General features: G+C 41.4%; 1 protein-coding gene and 1 long non-coding RNA gene across 6 annotated transcripts in view; one reads left to right on the top strand and one right to left on the bottom strand.

Moving 5' to 3' along the window:
- Nucleotides 1–16,595, top strand: part of LOC105467785 (uncharacterized) — a 74,032-nt gene that overhangs the window by 32,408 nt on the left and 25,029 nt on the right. The gene's annotated exons all lie outside the window — the stretch shown is intronic.
- Nucleotides 1–16,595, bottom strand: part of LOC105467787 (glutamate ionotropic receptor NMDA type subunit 2A) — a 444,595-nt gene that overhangs the window by 26,078 nt on the left and 401,922 nt on the right. For all 4 annotated transcript variants that reach the window (XM_071084110.1, XM_011717503.3, XM_011717504.3 and 1 more), the window contains one exon: nucleotides 4,076–4,314. In XM_071084110.1, the coding sequence (XP_070940211.1) occupies nucleotides 4,076–4,314 (239 nt within the window). The remainder of the gene's footprint in view (nucleotides 1–4,075; nucleotides 4,315–16,595) is intronic.

Genomic DNA, 16,595 nt, shown 5'->3' on the forward strand with positions numbered 1-16,595 from the left:
GTCCTGGCTCCATTATGGATTAGCTCTGTGACCTTGCATAAGCCACGTCTATTTGAGCTTCAGATTCTGCATCTAAAAAATGGGAATTATGCCCTCCTAAGGTGGGCACCAGGGCAAGGTAAAATAATGCAAACAAAGCTCCTAACACCATAGGTGGTCAGTACATGTGAGCTGGACAAGCTGCCCAGTCATCTCTGACCTTCCCTTCTTTACCATCACCTTGTCCGTTTCCCAGGAGCTTAAGCATGCGGTACCCATATGGTTGAAGCTGCAGGAAATGCATGCCACTCTCTACTGCTTAAGATTTGTTCTCGGTAGCCACTCTGACTTTCTGCTTAGACAGGCAGACCAAACCCTACCTTGGGAACCAAGTAAATCCCTGGGCTAGAGTTTCTTTCTTAGTTGCAACAACTCTGTCTTTAGTTTCTCTTCTCTATTATTTATAGATCCCAGATACATTTTATGGGTTGTGGAAATAAGATGCCCTCTTGGTCTCGCAGTGGGCTCAGAGTCAGGTAAAACCCGTGTTGATGACTCAAGGTGTTGTTCCAGGAAATGTCTGTGCTTTCCTGAAGGGCGCCTGACCTCTCAGAATATTATCCATGGGGCAATGTCCTCCTCAGTCCCTTTGAGCCTGGACCCCATCCCTAAAGCATCTGATTTCCGTTGGTCCCAATTGTGGGTTAGCATGAGGCTTTGTCCATTCTGCTCCAAACTTCCCTCATCAGGTCTTCCTGGAAAGGCTGCCCATTTTCATTCCCCTCGTTTTTGGCTTTGCTATGTCTCTCATGCCTCACGGAGGCAGCTCTTTTTGCTGATGACAATGAATTATTTTATTCTACATGGGAGGGAAAGCATTTTGGAGAGAAAACAAAAGTTAAGAGCATCCCACAGGCAGGAGGATGCATTTTTGGACGTTGTAAAAGCCAAGGGCCACCGCCCTGGGAGAAGCTTGGTTCCAATGTTAAACAAATGCCTTTTTGGAGTGCTGGACTTCTCCCTCTGCAGTGCCAGGCATGCACGTATCTCTAGTGTGTACTTGCATTGCACTGTGCAGAGGCTTCCCTGGGGATGTTGAGCCTGTAAGGAGAGCTATGTAAGTCTGCTGCATGGTAATAGCTCTGCATCTATTGATGTTCAACTTGCTGCAAGGAGAATAACTGGTAATAGAGAGATCCAGTTTCTGTGCAGAACCAAACCTGCCTTGGGGAGGGAGTAAATTTCAGAGCATCCAGGATCAGTGTCTTTAAGAAGAAAAAAAACACTTAAATTCTGGAGTAGACTAAAGCCTGCAACCCAACCCTGCACAAACAGGCTAGTTCCCTCTTTCACATCTTTTTCTAGTGTGATAGATGAAGTGAGATGTTTCCTGTTGCTTTAAGGAAACATAAGGTAAAACCATAAAGGTAACCTTTGGGGACTCAATTTCAGGATGGGTCTGGTCATGTCAACCTCAGAGGGCATCGTGAGGATTAGAAGTAACAAGTCCTCATCCACACATGAGGCATAATTCATTCTGTAGTTGTGATCTCGCACTTGTGGAAAGTAGCTTCTTTGCCTGGGAATTCCCCACTGTGGATTTTGTTAAAGAAATTGATTGTGTGTACATAATGAATTCACTTTTGTTTCCATGTGTGTTCTCCGTGCTGTGTAGGCCAACATGTAAGATGATATATGTGTGAATGTCCACAGAAGACAAGCTTCAGTGGTGGCAGTAGCCCTTGACTGAAAGGAAGGTCATTTTTCTTTTTTCTTTTTTTTTCTTTTTTTTTTTTTTTTTAAAGAAACTCAGAGCTTTGCTGTGCACCACATCAGGAGCTGAGCCTATTTTGAGTACCCCTAATTAATGAGAGAGGCAGGAAAGAATCACTCAGGACAACATCTCCTATTTAGACACAGCAGGCTGCACTTACTTGAAAAGACAAATATTATCTGGGGAGAAGGAGGGTCCCCATAAGTAGGGCTCCCTGAAACCACTGAAGCAATAATGGCGTCTGAGAGTTCCCAAGGGAGCACAGAAGTTCCCATAAAAGCACATTGCTCTTGGCCAGGTGCAGTGGCTCATACTTGTAATCCCAGCACTTTGGGTGGCCAAGGTGGGCAGATCACAAGGTCAGGAGTTCAAGAACAGCCTGGCCAATATGGCGAAACCCCATCTCTACTAAAAATACAAACATCAGCCAGGTGTGGCCGGTGCCTGTAATCCCAGCGACTCGGGAGGCTGAGGCAGGAGAACTGCTTGAACCCAGGAGATGGAGGCTGCAGTGAGCCGAGATTGTGCCACCACACTCTAGCCTGGGCAACAGAGGGAGGCTCCATTTAAAAAATTAATACATTAATTAAATAAAATAATAAATAAAAGCACATTGCTCCCCATAAAATTTGGGGTTCTTCTCCCCTAGGGATGGAGTGGCCAAAGTGCAAATTCCAGCTGATCGAGGAACTCCACCAACAATGCCTGCCCTGTGCCGCCCAGTTTGCCTTCCATTCCATCCTTTGGAAAGCAAGATATAGGTTTACTTCATTTCTTAAAATGTTGATAAATCAACTTGGCTTCCTTAGCGGTGTTTTAGATAGAGGAAATGCTCTTCCAAAAACAAGCAAGATTTAGAAGTAAACGCAACAGTGTGCATTTGTTTGGTGATAATCCCAGAATCATTTGGATATGAAATGCCTTTGGTAATTGGCTGGGAGAATTAGCTTAAAGTTGGCATAATACCTAGCTTTATGCACGTACGTTGTTATTTTTAAGCAATCTATGTGTTTAGATGCCATCAAGCTAATTAGGAAATATGTATTTGCACAGAACCCGAGTTTGGAGTGTAACTGGAGAAAATAAATCTTCCTCGCTAAACTAATGTGTACATTCCGAATCTCCACAGTTCTTGAAACTAGCAAATGCTAAGAATATACAAATTTGTTTTAAAGCAATTATTTGGCTTTCTCAGTAAACAATAGCATATAAAATTGGATGTTTTTTATTTATTTATTTTTATTATACTTTAAGTTCTAGGGCACATGTGCACAACGTGTAGCTTTGTTACATATGTATACATGTGCTGTGTTGGTTTGCTGCAATTAGATGTTTTTAAAAAAAGTTTTCACCATTTTTCAAATCCTAATCAATGAAGTTCTTCCAAGGCAAAACCAAAATAAAACAAAACAAAAAACAAGGTGGGCAAATAAGAGAGATGAGTGGATGAACAGATGGATGCGTAGATGGCTGAAATTAATGAATGGATATATAGATAAGAAGGCAGATAGATATGTATTCTGTGCTGTTGTTTATGTTGAGTTGAAGGTATACTTTGTTTTCTGCTTGATATGTGTGCATTTTCTTCTGTTACATCTGTGTTTCATTTCATGTGCTGTTGCATTCCACATGCTCTTTGTGTTTTGTTAGATGTGGATACATAATGCATAGCATTGCAAGTAGATTTTGTTTTGTTGTGCATGTTCTGTTACAATGCATACACAAATTGTAGCATCCTGCATAGCAGCATTAGTAGTGTTATGCAACATACCTGAGCACTAGTGATGGAAGCCACAGGCTGGCTGTGTCTGGCCCAGTGTTTTTAAATTTTTTTAAAATGGAATTAGTTACTAATATTAAAAATGGAAAGGTTTCTAGCAAAATCAGATGACATTTTCTCTTTTTAAAAAACTAGAAGACCTGATAATATTGATCCTACTTTCCCATAAGACAATACTCAGCAGGAGTTGAGGATGGCTGCCCGCTACTGGTAAGGCAAACATTATGCGATTGGCCACAGTCCTCAGTATTCCCTATCGTTCTCTCACTTTGATACTGAGGTTTAGCTGCCGTCTCACGTCATTTGTGCTATTTTTTCTCATGTCCCGCCTGCTGCACCCACTCCCATTTCCTTTCTGCCTTCCATAGTCATCTAGGTTTGCACCTCCCGGCTTATGAATGCACAAAATCTGGATGCTCTTTTGACAAGCCCAAAAAGGGCTGGCAAGGGAAGAAAGTGCAGACCCCACTGAGACGTCAAGAACCCACGCGTTTTTCTAAACCTGCTTGTGGTGCAAGGAAGTAGCCCCCCGGGGTACTGACCCTGCTGATGGAGAAGAGCAACCCAGGCCGGTCGGAGCACACGCCCGTGAAACAGAAGCGCAGCTTCCAGTAGAAGAGGTGCTCCCAGATGAAGGTGATGAGGCTAAGGGCCATGGCCGCGGCCAGCATGTAGAACACGCCCGCCATGTTGTCAATGTCCAGCTGGCTGCTCATCACCTCGTTCTTCTCGTTGTGGCAGATCCCCGTGAGCCACAGGGTCTCCAGCTCCTCCATCTCACCTAGACAGGATACAACATTCATAGGCAGTGAGGACCAGAACATGCATTTTGGGGCAGATGCTTCTGGGTTTGGAACAGACGATGTGCAACTCACAGCTATGTAACCATAAGGCAAGTTTCTGAGTTTGCTGATTCTCCATTTGGTCACTTTTTGAGTGAAGATAATAGTGATTACGAAGCCTACCTAATATTGTTGCAGTGATGAAATTTATATATAAAAATAGAGAACATATATATATATATAGCAGACAAAGTACAGCAAGGTTATTCTCTATTAATATATATTTATATATTATATACATACAAAATATATATAACTTAGCACAGTTCCTGGTTTTGGTTTCGGTTTTTGGAGTTTTGTCTTTTTTTTTTTTTTTGGTCATTATTATGTTTTTCTGACCTTGCTTTTCCCTACCCCTGCCCCCAACACCCACCCAAGCTTTGAACAAGACATAGGAATAAAAGCGCAGAATGTGCAATAGAAAGACTTCATTGCAATTCTGACTTCATCATCTGCTAGCTGTATGGCCTCGGAGCTACAGTTATCCTGTCTGTGAAACAGGCATAATAATAGAACATACTTCCTCTATAGAGTTGCCATGAGGATCAAATGACATGAGAATGTGTAAAATCCCTAAAGGACCCAGATCATAGTAAGTTTCATAAGTAGTATGTTTGCTACTATTTATTGTTGTGAAGAAAATGCCTAACACAGTGGCTGGCCTACGGCAATCCTCAAATATATTTCTTTTTTTTCTGTTTAGAACATTCAGGATTACTTAGAAAAGTCACACATGAGCAGTATACTTAGAGCACAAAACTTTAATTGAAAAGAGACATCCAGCTGGCTCTGAATGGACCCTTGCAAACTAAAGTATCCCCACCCCCCAACTTCAGTAGGCAATTAAATAACCAGGTGGTTTTTTCCAATGGGGGAAGAAAACAGTAGGCATGCTTAGAATTATTCTCTCTCTTCTATGTGCATTTTATCCAGTTGCCATTTAGGAGAAAATCCTCTGATCTAAACATCTAGCAATTATATACTAACTGTCTAGCAATTCACTAAACTATGGTACTTAGACTATGATTCAGCCTTTAAAAATGATCTTTCAAGGACAGTAAAAATCAAGGAAGATGCATATGTTAAATGAAAAGTATGACTATATTTTATATGTATATGTATATACATGATGTCTAAGATGTAATGGGGACATGCTGAGAAAAATTAAGGAAATACTCTGAATGTTTATATCAATTCTTTTTGAAGAAGTCAATCATAATGATTGATTTAATATTGGTCTTTAAGTTATGTGAAATTAGCATGTGTTGTTTTTGGTTTGTTCTCAATCTTGAATGATATGGCTGAATATAAAAATCAAAGTTGACAATTATTTTTCCTTGACCTTTTGAGGATGTTAAATTTTCTTCTGATCTGGATGGCAGTTGTTGAAAAGTTGGCTAATCATCTTATTATCGTTACTTTCTATGTAATCTATATTTTCTCTCCAGTTGCTTTTGAGAATTTCACTTTGTCTTTGGTGTGAAGTCTAGGTGTGGTTTGTTTTATTGGTTCAGCTCTGGACTTAGTATGATTTTTCAATTTGAATACTTACAACTTTAGTTCTGGCAAAAATTCACCTACTGTGGCTTTGAACATTACTTCTCCCCATCATATCTTTTATTAAAAAGTTAATAGATTTTATTTTTTAGAGTGGTTTCATAGTTATAGAAAAACTGAACAGAAAGTACAGAGAGTTCCCATATACTACCTCTCCCCGCTCCCTTCAGTTTTCCCTATTAATATCTTGCATTAGTGTGGTACAGTTTTTACAATTCGTTTGGGTAAATACCTAGGAGCATTATTGCTAGAATATGCAGTAAGTCTGTTTTTCAGCTTTGTAGGAAACTGTCAACCTTTCTTCCAAAGTGGCTGTACTATTTTGCACTCCCATCAACAATGAAGAGAGCTCCTGTTGCTCCAAGTCCTCACCACCCTTATCGTTGTCAGTGTTCGTGTTAGCATTTGGGGTTTTAGCCACTCTCATAGGGATGTAGTGCTCGCTCATTTTTTCAATTCGCAATTCCCTAATGGCATCTAATAGTCCCATCTTTTTTTTTTTCCTGAAAACTTTAAAATACTGTAGACCTTTTCATTCTCTCTTCTAGGTTATTTACCTTGTTTTAATATTTGCATTCTTTTTTTCTCTCTGTGCTGCATTTGGGTGATTTCCAATAGATAAATTTTCACATTAATTTATTCCTTTCTTAGTAATATTTAGCTTTATGTTTTAATTTTATTTTAATTGTGATACTCATTTGGTTTTTTTTACAGTTCTGCCTGTTCTTTTTGTCATAATATCCCACCCTTTTATGATTTTCAAAACTTTTATATATTTAATAGTTTTAAACCTCTAGCCTTTCAGATGACTCCCCCCAACCCCCACCTTAGTTCTTGGGATTCTCATCCCTCTGTTTGCTGCGTGTTCTGACTCTCATGGTGGGTTACTTCCTTGTGACATCTGTAACTTTTGACCATGAGCTAATCTTCTGCCAAATTATTTTCCCTCTAAGCCCCATGGGACTCCCAAGAACACTAGGCTATAGAAACATCCCTACAGAGAGTTTCTGGGTTTGCTTCTGCCACGGTTCCACGGTTCCAGGAATTTTCAATGGATGAGTTTTTGTATGGAAAAATTTTTACTTTGATTACTACACCATTTAAGTAGCATGCATTTGAACTCACATGCTCATTTGGGCTTTACTTTCTTACTGAGAGCTTCAAACAGATGGTAAACCTCCTTGCATTTTCTTCACTTTGATGGACAGAGATTTTCCTAGTTTTCTTTTTACAGACTAAGTGACTCATGAAAGGTCTCGAATGTATTAACCAGAAAAAAGCATACATGCTAATAAGGTTTTTTACAAAATAGGAAATCTATCCCCTTTTGAGTTTCTCACACACAAAAATGGGTGCTGATCAATCAGTCATGTAGGTAAAGGGATGAGAAGAGGGTATCTTGATTCAATTCCTTTTCTTCCAACAGCCTCCCATACTTCCACACAATCACAAAGGTCATGGGAGACTTTGAAATAATATCTCACTGTCCACCAACACTGTCTCAAACTCATCCAGATTTCTCTGCCCACCATGTACCTCAGACCTGCACAACTGCTTCCTCTTCTCACAAAAACACCAATGCCATTCCTTTCAAAATACAATGTGCTATTGACTTCCCTCTCCCTTTGGAGGTGTTTTGTTTTGTTTTGTTGCAATGGGGTCTCACTCTAGTCACCCAGGCTGGAGTGCAGTGGTGCGATCATAACTCCTTACAGCAGCAACTTCCTGGGCTCAGGTGATCCTCCCACCTTAGCCTCCGAAGTAGTTGGGACGACAGGCACACGCCACCATGCTGTGCTAAGTTTTTGTATTTTTAGTAGAGATGAGGTTTCACTATCTTGCCCAGGCTGATCTCAAACTCCTGGGCTCAAGCAATCCACCTGGCTCAGCCTCCCAAAGTGCTAGGATTACAAGCGTGAGCCCCTGTGTTCAGACCCTTTGGAGTCTGTGAGGACACAAAAATGGGTCTTCTCGCTATGACTCATCAGATTCCCAGAACATCTTCCTTTCGGTGTTACCCCAAAGAAAGCCAGGTTTGTAAGCCTGTAAGGAGGGCAGTCTGATACAAGAAACATCATCTTGATTCCTTTCAGGATGTAAATAAAAAGATTTCCTTCTGCCCTTTGCCCAAACAATACCTCTTTTTAGAGGAAGTCAACCTGGTAAAGCAGACTCCAATTTCAAAAAAAAAGAGCAAATGCACATTTCTCATTACCAATTACAGCCTGTTCCAATCATTTTCAAATCAATCATTTCCTGCCTCGTGGCCCTCTTTGACTAGTGTACTGAACTATAGTTCAAATACTTTCTTATTTCATTTTTAATTTACTCAAGTATATTGTAATCTCCTGGAGGGAGATCAGGGACCATGTTTTATGGTTTTGATATTTTTCGTGGCCTGCAGCACGTAGTGAGCATTGAATCCATATTTTCTGTTTCTGTTTCTTTTCTTATATCCCCAGGCTTAAATTGGGCAGCACTGCAGAAGTGTTCAAATCTGTTTAGTGAGTTATTCTGCCATATAAATAGACGGAATACAAAGCAAAGGGGAACCCGCAGCGGGCTTGAGAGTAAAAGGCTGGGAAATGTGCATCCTTTAGGTAGGGTAAAGCATCAAATGTCATTTTTCCAAGGAGTGGCTCTATGATATTCACTCTGCTGTCAGTTTCTCCTATTAAAAAGGCCGTGATCTTTGTCAGTGTGATCTTGTGAACTACAGCTGGTAAATGGGACAATTAAATCTCTTTCCTGAGGCAGACGCATTCTTGCTGGGAAGACACAAGCTAAATGCTCTCTTGGGAACAGATGGAGCCTGGGAAGTTTTGGGGTTGCAGTCAAACCACACTGCCTTTGTCTCCCCACTGGAGAGGACTGGTCCGCATGTAATGCTCAAAGCCCTCTCCTTTTGTGTTTCCACCTCCTCCAATGACAGTAAGCTCATGTACATTTGCAGAACTTCTTTGTGCCCGTGGGAACTTGCACCTGTTCTTCCTGTATCTGTTTTCAGGGGAGATGTTTCCAGCCACAAGTATCTCTGCCAACCACTTAGTTCTGCACCATCCTGAGGAGAGCTGTAAGTTCAGTAGAAGGAGCAAGGTGTCAAGGTCACTCTTTTCCTAATGCTTGCAACATTAAAAGACAGAGTAATAGAGTTTCAGGTGTCAACCGTCAGAGAGATGCAGAATCTAAAAGGGAACAGGCAAGGATAATTGAGGCAGTGTTGTGTGTGTCTCCAGCTTGCTTCCATTGGCTGCTTGGGTGAGTCTGTAAGAAGGCTGGTTAGACAAAAGGTACAGACAGGATGCAGACAGTGCAGGAGTTTATCCCATTACCCATCCACCCACCGGCAAGGAGGAAGCCAGAGGTTTTATATTTGCAAAAAGGAACGAAAGAAAATTCAACTAGATACTGTTCAGCAAATTACAAGAAAGAATGTTTCAGGTAGAAAACACTAGAATGAGGTATAAAAGAAAGCACCTTTCCCTGAAGATTTTGGGAAGCACGTCCAATCATCTGGTAAGGTCTAGATAGTAACATGGAGGTATACTACAGTCAATATCTGAGTCAGACGGCCTGCATTAGACTCTTGCCTTCCACATGTACTGGCTCTTTGATCATGGTCCAGCCACTCTACTTAATCTATCCAACTACTCTTCCATTCATGTATCTATTTTTCTATTTAACAAAATTATATAAAATAGACTGTCCTTCAGGTACTATACTAGAGTTTTAAAAAATTAACTAATGTAACCTTAATGTGGCTGGTCTATTTTACAGACGAGGGCACGCAGGTGCACAGAGGTTAGAATTTACTCAGTCACTCTAAGCTTCAGTTTTAATATCTAGAAAATGGGAGTACAACAGTATTTATCTTATAGGAGTTTTGTTAGAATTAAATGATGTTGCATACACACAGTGCCTGGCATACACTAATTACAAAATAAGTATTTCTGGAGATATTATTATTGCCTGAAATCAGGGAAGCTGGCGGGTGGGATGGACCATATAATGCTCTCTGTGCCCTTCTAACTCACTCTATCTATGATTCCAAGAATGCAAGTCCAGGGAGACGGTTCAGCTCCCCATGGAGACTCTGTTACATCCAAAATGAGAGAAATCATTTCTCTATTTGCCCTGACTCATTCTCAGCACTTCCAGAGGAACTGCAGTTTTCGGGAACAGACTTTATAGCAAGCAATGTGACTAGCCTTCAAACTTCCCAAGTACCTCTCCCCTGAGGTCAGTTGTGAAAAATCCATTTTGAACCTGTACCCGTTAGGCTTTGTCCAAAATTTGCTGAAACGTATCTTCTAAAATCAGCTTCCACAGGCACATGTCTACATATTTTTTTTTCTTGGTTTATTGCTAAAGCACCTGACCCAAGGCAGTGATGGTATGAAAAGAGAGAGTATGGGGTTCTGAGAAGCTGAGTTCGATGTTCTATTTCGTGTCTGGTCAAGGAAGCTGTTGCTTTTTGGTTTTCTGAGGACTTCATTTGTTTTTTCTTTACTCATTCATTCATTCATTGAAAAGAGAATATTTCTAAAGCACTTAACATGTGGCAAGCATCTTTGTATTTTCATATAGAGATGAATTACAGATAGTCTTTGGCCTCTAAGAGCTCATTTCTGTGAGAGAGAGTCATGAAAAGCAGTAGTTATGGCAAAATGAGGTGATTGGATTTGCACAGGGCTGGAGGCAGGAAGAAACAGGGAGTGTTGAGATCAGAGAGCAGTTCAGGATTTCTGGGAAAGAAGAAGGGATCAAAGGAGGAACCTGAGGATTAGAAGCCAGAATGCTAAGAACTCAATTTTCATGCTAAGAAGTCTGGGGTACCCAGGGAACAGTAAGGCCGTCAGATGTACACCTGTAGTGAACACCCAACTATTTTCTTAGTGGACCCAAGATTCTTCAGTTGTTGCTCATGTTTCTCCAGTCATGGTCCCCGATTGGAAATCCAGTGTCTCCTCACATACAATAGAAGGTAAGCTGTGATGAGTGTGCAATGTCTCATTCAAATTGCAAATGTGTACAATGGTGCTACCATGTGGAGGAAGGTCACCAGTCAACTCTATCTGGGTGACACAGTCACTATTAGAGTCCTATCCTGATTTCAGAGTCAGATAGAAGATGCAGCTTAAGCTCTCCTGTTCCGAGGTTATGTAGTGACTGGGAGAAACCCACTCGCAAGAAACTGCTCGCAAGGATTCATTGTAAACTGTCACCAATATCATCATCACCCATTACAGTCTACTCTGGATATACCAGCTGCATGGTATTGTGCTGAAAACTTGGCAATAGCTATCTTTGGCATATAGTTCAGAGGTCTCCACCTCCAGGAAGTCTTCCCTGAATGAACAGGAATGTAAATACGAGGCCATGGTTTCCTTTACCATAACATCCTGGATTTTTTTTTTTTTTTTGGTATAGAATTTGTCACACTGCAATGTAATTGTCACTGGGAGGTGGGTTTATTCAGGGCAGGAATCTTGTCTTATTCTCCTTATACCCCCAGTCTGTGGTACAGGTCTTGGCACATGTGGTTCATAACATTGCACCAACTGTGGATAATACAAGGCTCCTGCCTCCTTGATTAGTTTGTGCTCCACAGATCTGAGGATCAATCAGAGCCCAAGAAAGGAAGAAATTTGAGAAGCCCCAGGCAAAGGGGTGAGGCATAGATTCTGAAACCCAGAAATCAAGGCTGGCTCTTGGGCGAGTATGTTCCAATCAAAGATCCTAGCAATAGAGCCTGGTGGTTTCCCACAGGGAACAGACTTCCATCTATAGCTGAAAGACGTCAGAAGGTTGTTGCTGCTGATCTCATTAGGGTTTGCTGTGAACACCGAGAGGCTAACTGACCCCATTTCCATCCTGTTTCATGTGTTGCCCAGAGGTTGGGTACTTTGGGCTTCTCAGAAGCCCGATTGGAATTGGAAATGGCAAAGGAACAACTTTTTTATGGGAAATCTAGGGCACAGATTCATTGGCAGGCTCGTGTTCTCAATGGCAACAGACTCGGTCATTGTGAGTTCTGAACGGTGGTCCTGCAATTGGGGATGGCATGGGGAGATACAGAATTAGGGCCAAATCCTCTCCTTACCCAGTTGTCCTGTAGATGAAAGGAAGTTGCATATCAGATTTGGGGATGTGGTCTGTGGTCTTGGAGCCGAGTAAGATCAGTTAGACTGCCGGGCGCGGTGGCTCACGCCTGTAATCCCAGCACTTTGGGAGGCCGAGGCGGGCGGATCACAAGGTCAGGAGATAGAGACCACGGTGAAACCCCGTCTCTACTAAAAATACAAAAAAAAAAAACTAGCCGGGCGCGGTTGTGGGCGCCTGTAGTCCCAGCTACTCGGGAGGCTGAGGCAGGAGAATGGCCTGAACCCAGGAGGCGGAGCTTGCAGTGAGCCGAGATCGCGCCACTGCACTCCAGCCTCCACCGTCTTGACTCAAAGCCATGTGAGGCAAGTCCACCCTCCCAGATGCAGCAATGAGCAACTCATTCCTTTCTCTCTTCCCTGTGGTGACCCAACACCCATGTTTTTTTAAAGACAAATTTAAAAACTCTCAAAAGGACAAAACAAATACCCAATAAATCTGACAAACAAGACAAAAAAAATGAGCTAGAGAAAAATAAGACCCAAGTAACCTTGGGTTCAGAAATAATATTCTGGAGCCTATGACCTCTGTTCTCATGATCTCAGAGGGTCACTCTTTGCTGAAGAGAAAAAATACTTTTGATGGTGGTGGTGATAGGAAATAGTACAAGATTCTGGACACAAATAGATTGAATTTGGGAGATAAATATTCCTTATTTAAATGTCAGAATATTCCATTTCTGTATAATGCTGAGAAGTCACAAAACCAAAATAAAAATAGGGCTAGGCTTAAATGTATCCAGTTAGAGGCAGGGACAGGCTGTCTTTGGCATAAATGTTTCACCGCCACCTTCCAACTGAGGTTTCTGCTCCATGGATGAAACTTGAGTATTGTCAAGTTCATTGCTACTTGTCACATTGCAGGATTTCACAGGCCACGTGATTAGCCGCACAAGTTGGATGGAGTTGGGGGATTTTATGCACACAGGTTCCCAACCACAAAATCCCCCAACTCCGGCTGGGTGCAATGGCTCATGCCTGTAATCCCAGCACTTTGGGAGGCCAAGGCAGGCGGATCACCTGAGGTCAGGAGTTCAAGACCAGCCTGGCCAACATGGTGAAACCCTGCCTTTACTAAAAATACAAAAAATTAGCTGAGTGTGGTGGTGGGTGCCTGTAATTCCAGCTACTCAGGAGGCTGAGGCAGGAGAATTGCTTGAACCTGGGAGGTGGAGGTTGTGGTGAGCCGAGATTGTGCCATTGCACTCCAGCCTGGACAATAAGAGTGAAACTCTGTCTCAAAAAAACAAAAACAAAAACAAAACAAAACAAAACAAAACCAAAAAACCCAACTACAACTTGTGCAGTTTCCCAACCAGTGTCTCTTTCAGAAGAAAAATTAAAAAGAGGATTGAACAATAGAGGACTGGACAACTCTATCGAACATCAAATAATACGCATGGTCACAATTTTCCATTACTGGATGAAGTTGGAGAGATATAATTCTTTGAAGTAGGATGGCAGAAACCTTGTAGGAATCCAGGAAATCTTATTATATACCAGGTTCTTCTGGAATCTGCTTAACCAATTTGCCTCACACAAATAAAGATGGTGAAGCTGACATGGCTTAAAAGGCACATGCATTTGTGAGCACAAATGAATTCATAGTGACTTTTTGCCATTGCATATTTTCTCAATCAAGAGTCCTCAAAACCTGATGACTTATGTGAAGGATATGAGGACTTTTTAATATCACAAAGGGGTTCTTGTGTTTTAAACATATATAGATTTAAGAAAAAAAAAAGACAGCAATAACTTCAGATCCCGTGCTGTTTTGACAGCCCCTAGCTAAACTGGGGTTCCAGTACTACAGCAGCTAACAACCCTGCCCTAATGGTCAATGAGGGGAGGTAAATCTGGGTGTTTACATGTGCCTTTCACAGGATGCTGCTTTTACCTGGTAGACGGTCTCATGCCTAGTTTTCTTATCCATGACCAGGGGATCTCTCCCAGGAGGAACTTGTTTATAACTGCCGATGCCCTTGCAGCTCTTGTCTGACCTATGTTCAGTTTATGTCTGCCTGATCATCACTCTGGCACTGGAAGCCCAACCCTGTAGTCTCCCCAAGGGAAAACCCAGTCTGCAGCAGTTTCTAGTTCTTCAGATGAAAGATGCAAATTCAATACACCACAATATAGAAAATAAGCTCAAAGATGTATTACTTGCACATCCTGGGCAGGGAAGGTGCAATGAATCAAGAGGACAGTTTTCTGCTCCTGCGTCACACAAGGCAAGAATGAAGAGTCAACCCGAGAAAGAGAGAATGTGGCAACTAGTAGTACATGAAAGGAAATAGGGTGCAGGTCACTTTAAGTTTGCAGGCAAATGCCTGAATGATCCGTTTAAAGGAAGTAGTGGGAAAGCATGGAGCTTGGTCTCCCAGCTGGGGGCGATGCCTCTGAGTTCTTATCTCTGGCCAGGGGCTTGAGCCATTTGGGTGTGATGCTTCACTTGTAATACCAAGGCAACCTGTGCTGTGTTGCTCAGTTCTACATGCCAAGAAATAGCTCCTTCCTTTCAGCAAGTAAAATGATCTCACTGCTTTTCAGGTTCTTTTTTATTGAAGTGTTGTCAACAAGTTCTCTAAAGCTGTAAAATCCAGAAGCAAAATGGATCAATTCCATTTGATCACTATTCCCCATTGCTTAGTATACACAAGGAGCTTAATGGGCACTGGAAACTTGGTTGTGGAATGAAAAGAGAAGGAGAGAGTAGAAAGGAAAGAAAAGAAGACAGGGAAGAGAAGGAGGAGAAAGAAGAAGGGGAATGGAGAAGGACAGAAAGTGAGAAATAAAACTTATTACAGAAAGGACCCCATATCAGCTGTCAGAACCATCTGTAACTAAAGCAGAAGGAAGACCCTGTTTTTCTTTCCATAGAGGGTAATAGGGGTGGTGTGCAGGGCTGGGTTATGACTTAGGAGAGCTCTCAGCTCTCCCTTTGATGACATCTTCCCCCTCCCCAGGTATGGAGGTGCTCCTCTCACCTCCTCTCCCTTATCCCAAGTCTAAGGCACCAGATGGGGTGAGATCGTGGCCAAGGATGAGCGGAAGAGCACATGGGGGTGGGAGAAAAGCAACATATCAATTCTAACTCAGGAAAGTAGGTGGGGCAGACTCCGCAGTCCTCTGCCCCTATTGTACTGATGCTAAATCGGAGGTCAGGCTACATGAACCAAGTTCACAAAATAAGGCAATGTGGATGTTGGGGAAAGAATCTGGATCTCTGAATGATTGGTTATGATCATACAGCAACAGCCAACCACACAGCCACTGATGAAGACACCTAGAGTTCAGTTGCATAAGCCAGCTTTACCTCTCACAGAAGGTAGAAAAGGAGCACTTGGAAATTGGAGAAGTTACATGCGCTGCTGGCGGGAATGTAAATTGGTTTACGTCTTCAGAACAGTGTTCAAAGTATCTACTAAAGCTGAGTAGATGCGCTCTATTACCCTCAGTTTCATTCCTAGGTATATTTCCAAACCAATAAGTTCCTTTGTGCACAAAAAAAGGTATAAAAATATCCAAAGCAGACAAAAACTAAAAGTGATATAAATGCACATCAACAGCAAAATGGGTAAATTTGTATGATAAAATACCACCCAGCAATGAAAAAAACAATGAGTTGTGATTACATGTAGTAATATATATTAATGTCATAAAAGACATCAATGAATACATGTTGTATGATTCCACCATTTATTTGAGGGTCAAAAGAAGGTAAAAAACACCCCATGGTCACGGAGGACAGAATGTTGATTACTTGTGGGGGGAGTACTGGCTGGTAGGGGCCACGAGGAAGCTTTCTAGGATACTGCTCACATTTTATAGCTCAATCTGGGTAGCAGTTGCACAGCTGTATACAAATTAACTGGACATTGGGATTTGTGTAATATAATGAATGTATGTCATAGTTTATAGAAGGTAACAAATAGAAAAAAACAGTGAGTGGCATAGTACAGGTATAATTATTCTTTTACTTTGGGGGTTAAGTGAGGTAATAAGGAAAGTTGAAGAAAACAGACTTTCTAAACCAGAGAGAAAAATAAAAACTTTTTTTTTAAAGTGTGAAACTTGCTTACAAAAAGAGAAAATTTCTTTAAGGATAAGGGGATATGAGTCATGTTTAGTTAAATTCTTCCAATTGTTGGAATTGTTTCAAAAGAACATGTCACTTTTATTGTTTAAGCCAGAGGTCAGTAATTTTTTTTTTTATGTAAAGGGCCAATTAGTAAATATTTTCAGCACTATAGGCCATACGGTCTGTATCACAACTACTCAACTCTGCCTTTATAGCACAAAAACAGCCATAGACAATACATAATACAGGAATGAGTGTAGTTGTGTTCCAATAAAACTTTATTTATAAAAAACACACAATGGGCCATAGTTTGCAGAATTCTGATTTAACCAATCAAAACATGAAACTTGAAATAACTTTTTATATTTATATATAAGAGATAGCATGTTGTACCTTCTAAAATAGCAAAAAGAACTGTAAT

The sequence above is a fragment of the Macaca nemestrina genome, chromosome 18 (genome assembly GCF_043159975.1).
Source record: "Macaca nemestrina isolate mMacNem1 chromosome 18, mMacNem.hap1, whole genome shotgun sequence".
NCBI classification, from domain to species: Eukaryota; Metazoa; Chordata; class Mammalia; order Primates; family Cercopithecidae; genus Macaca; species Macaca nemestrina.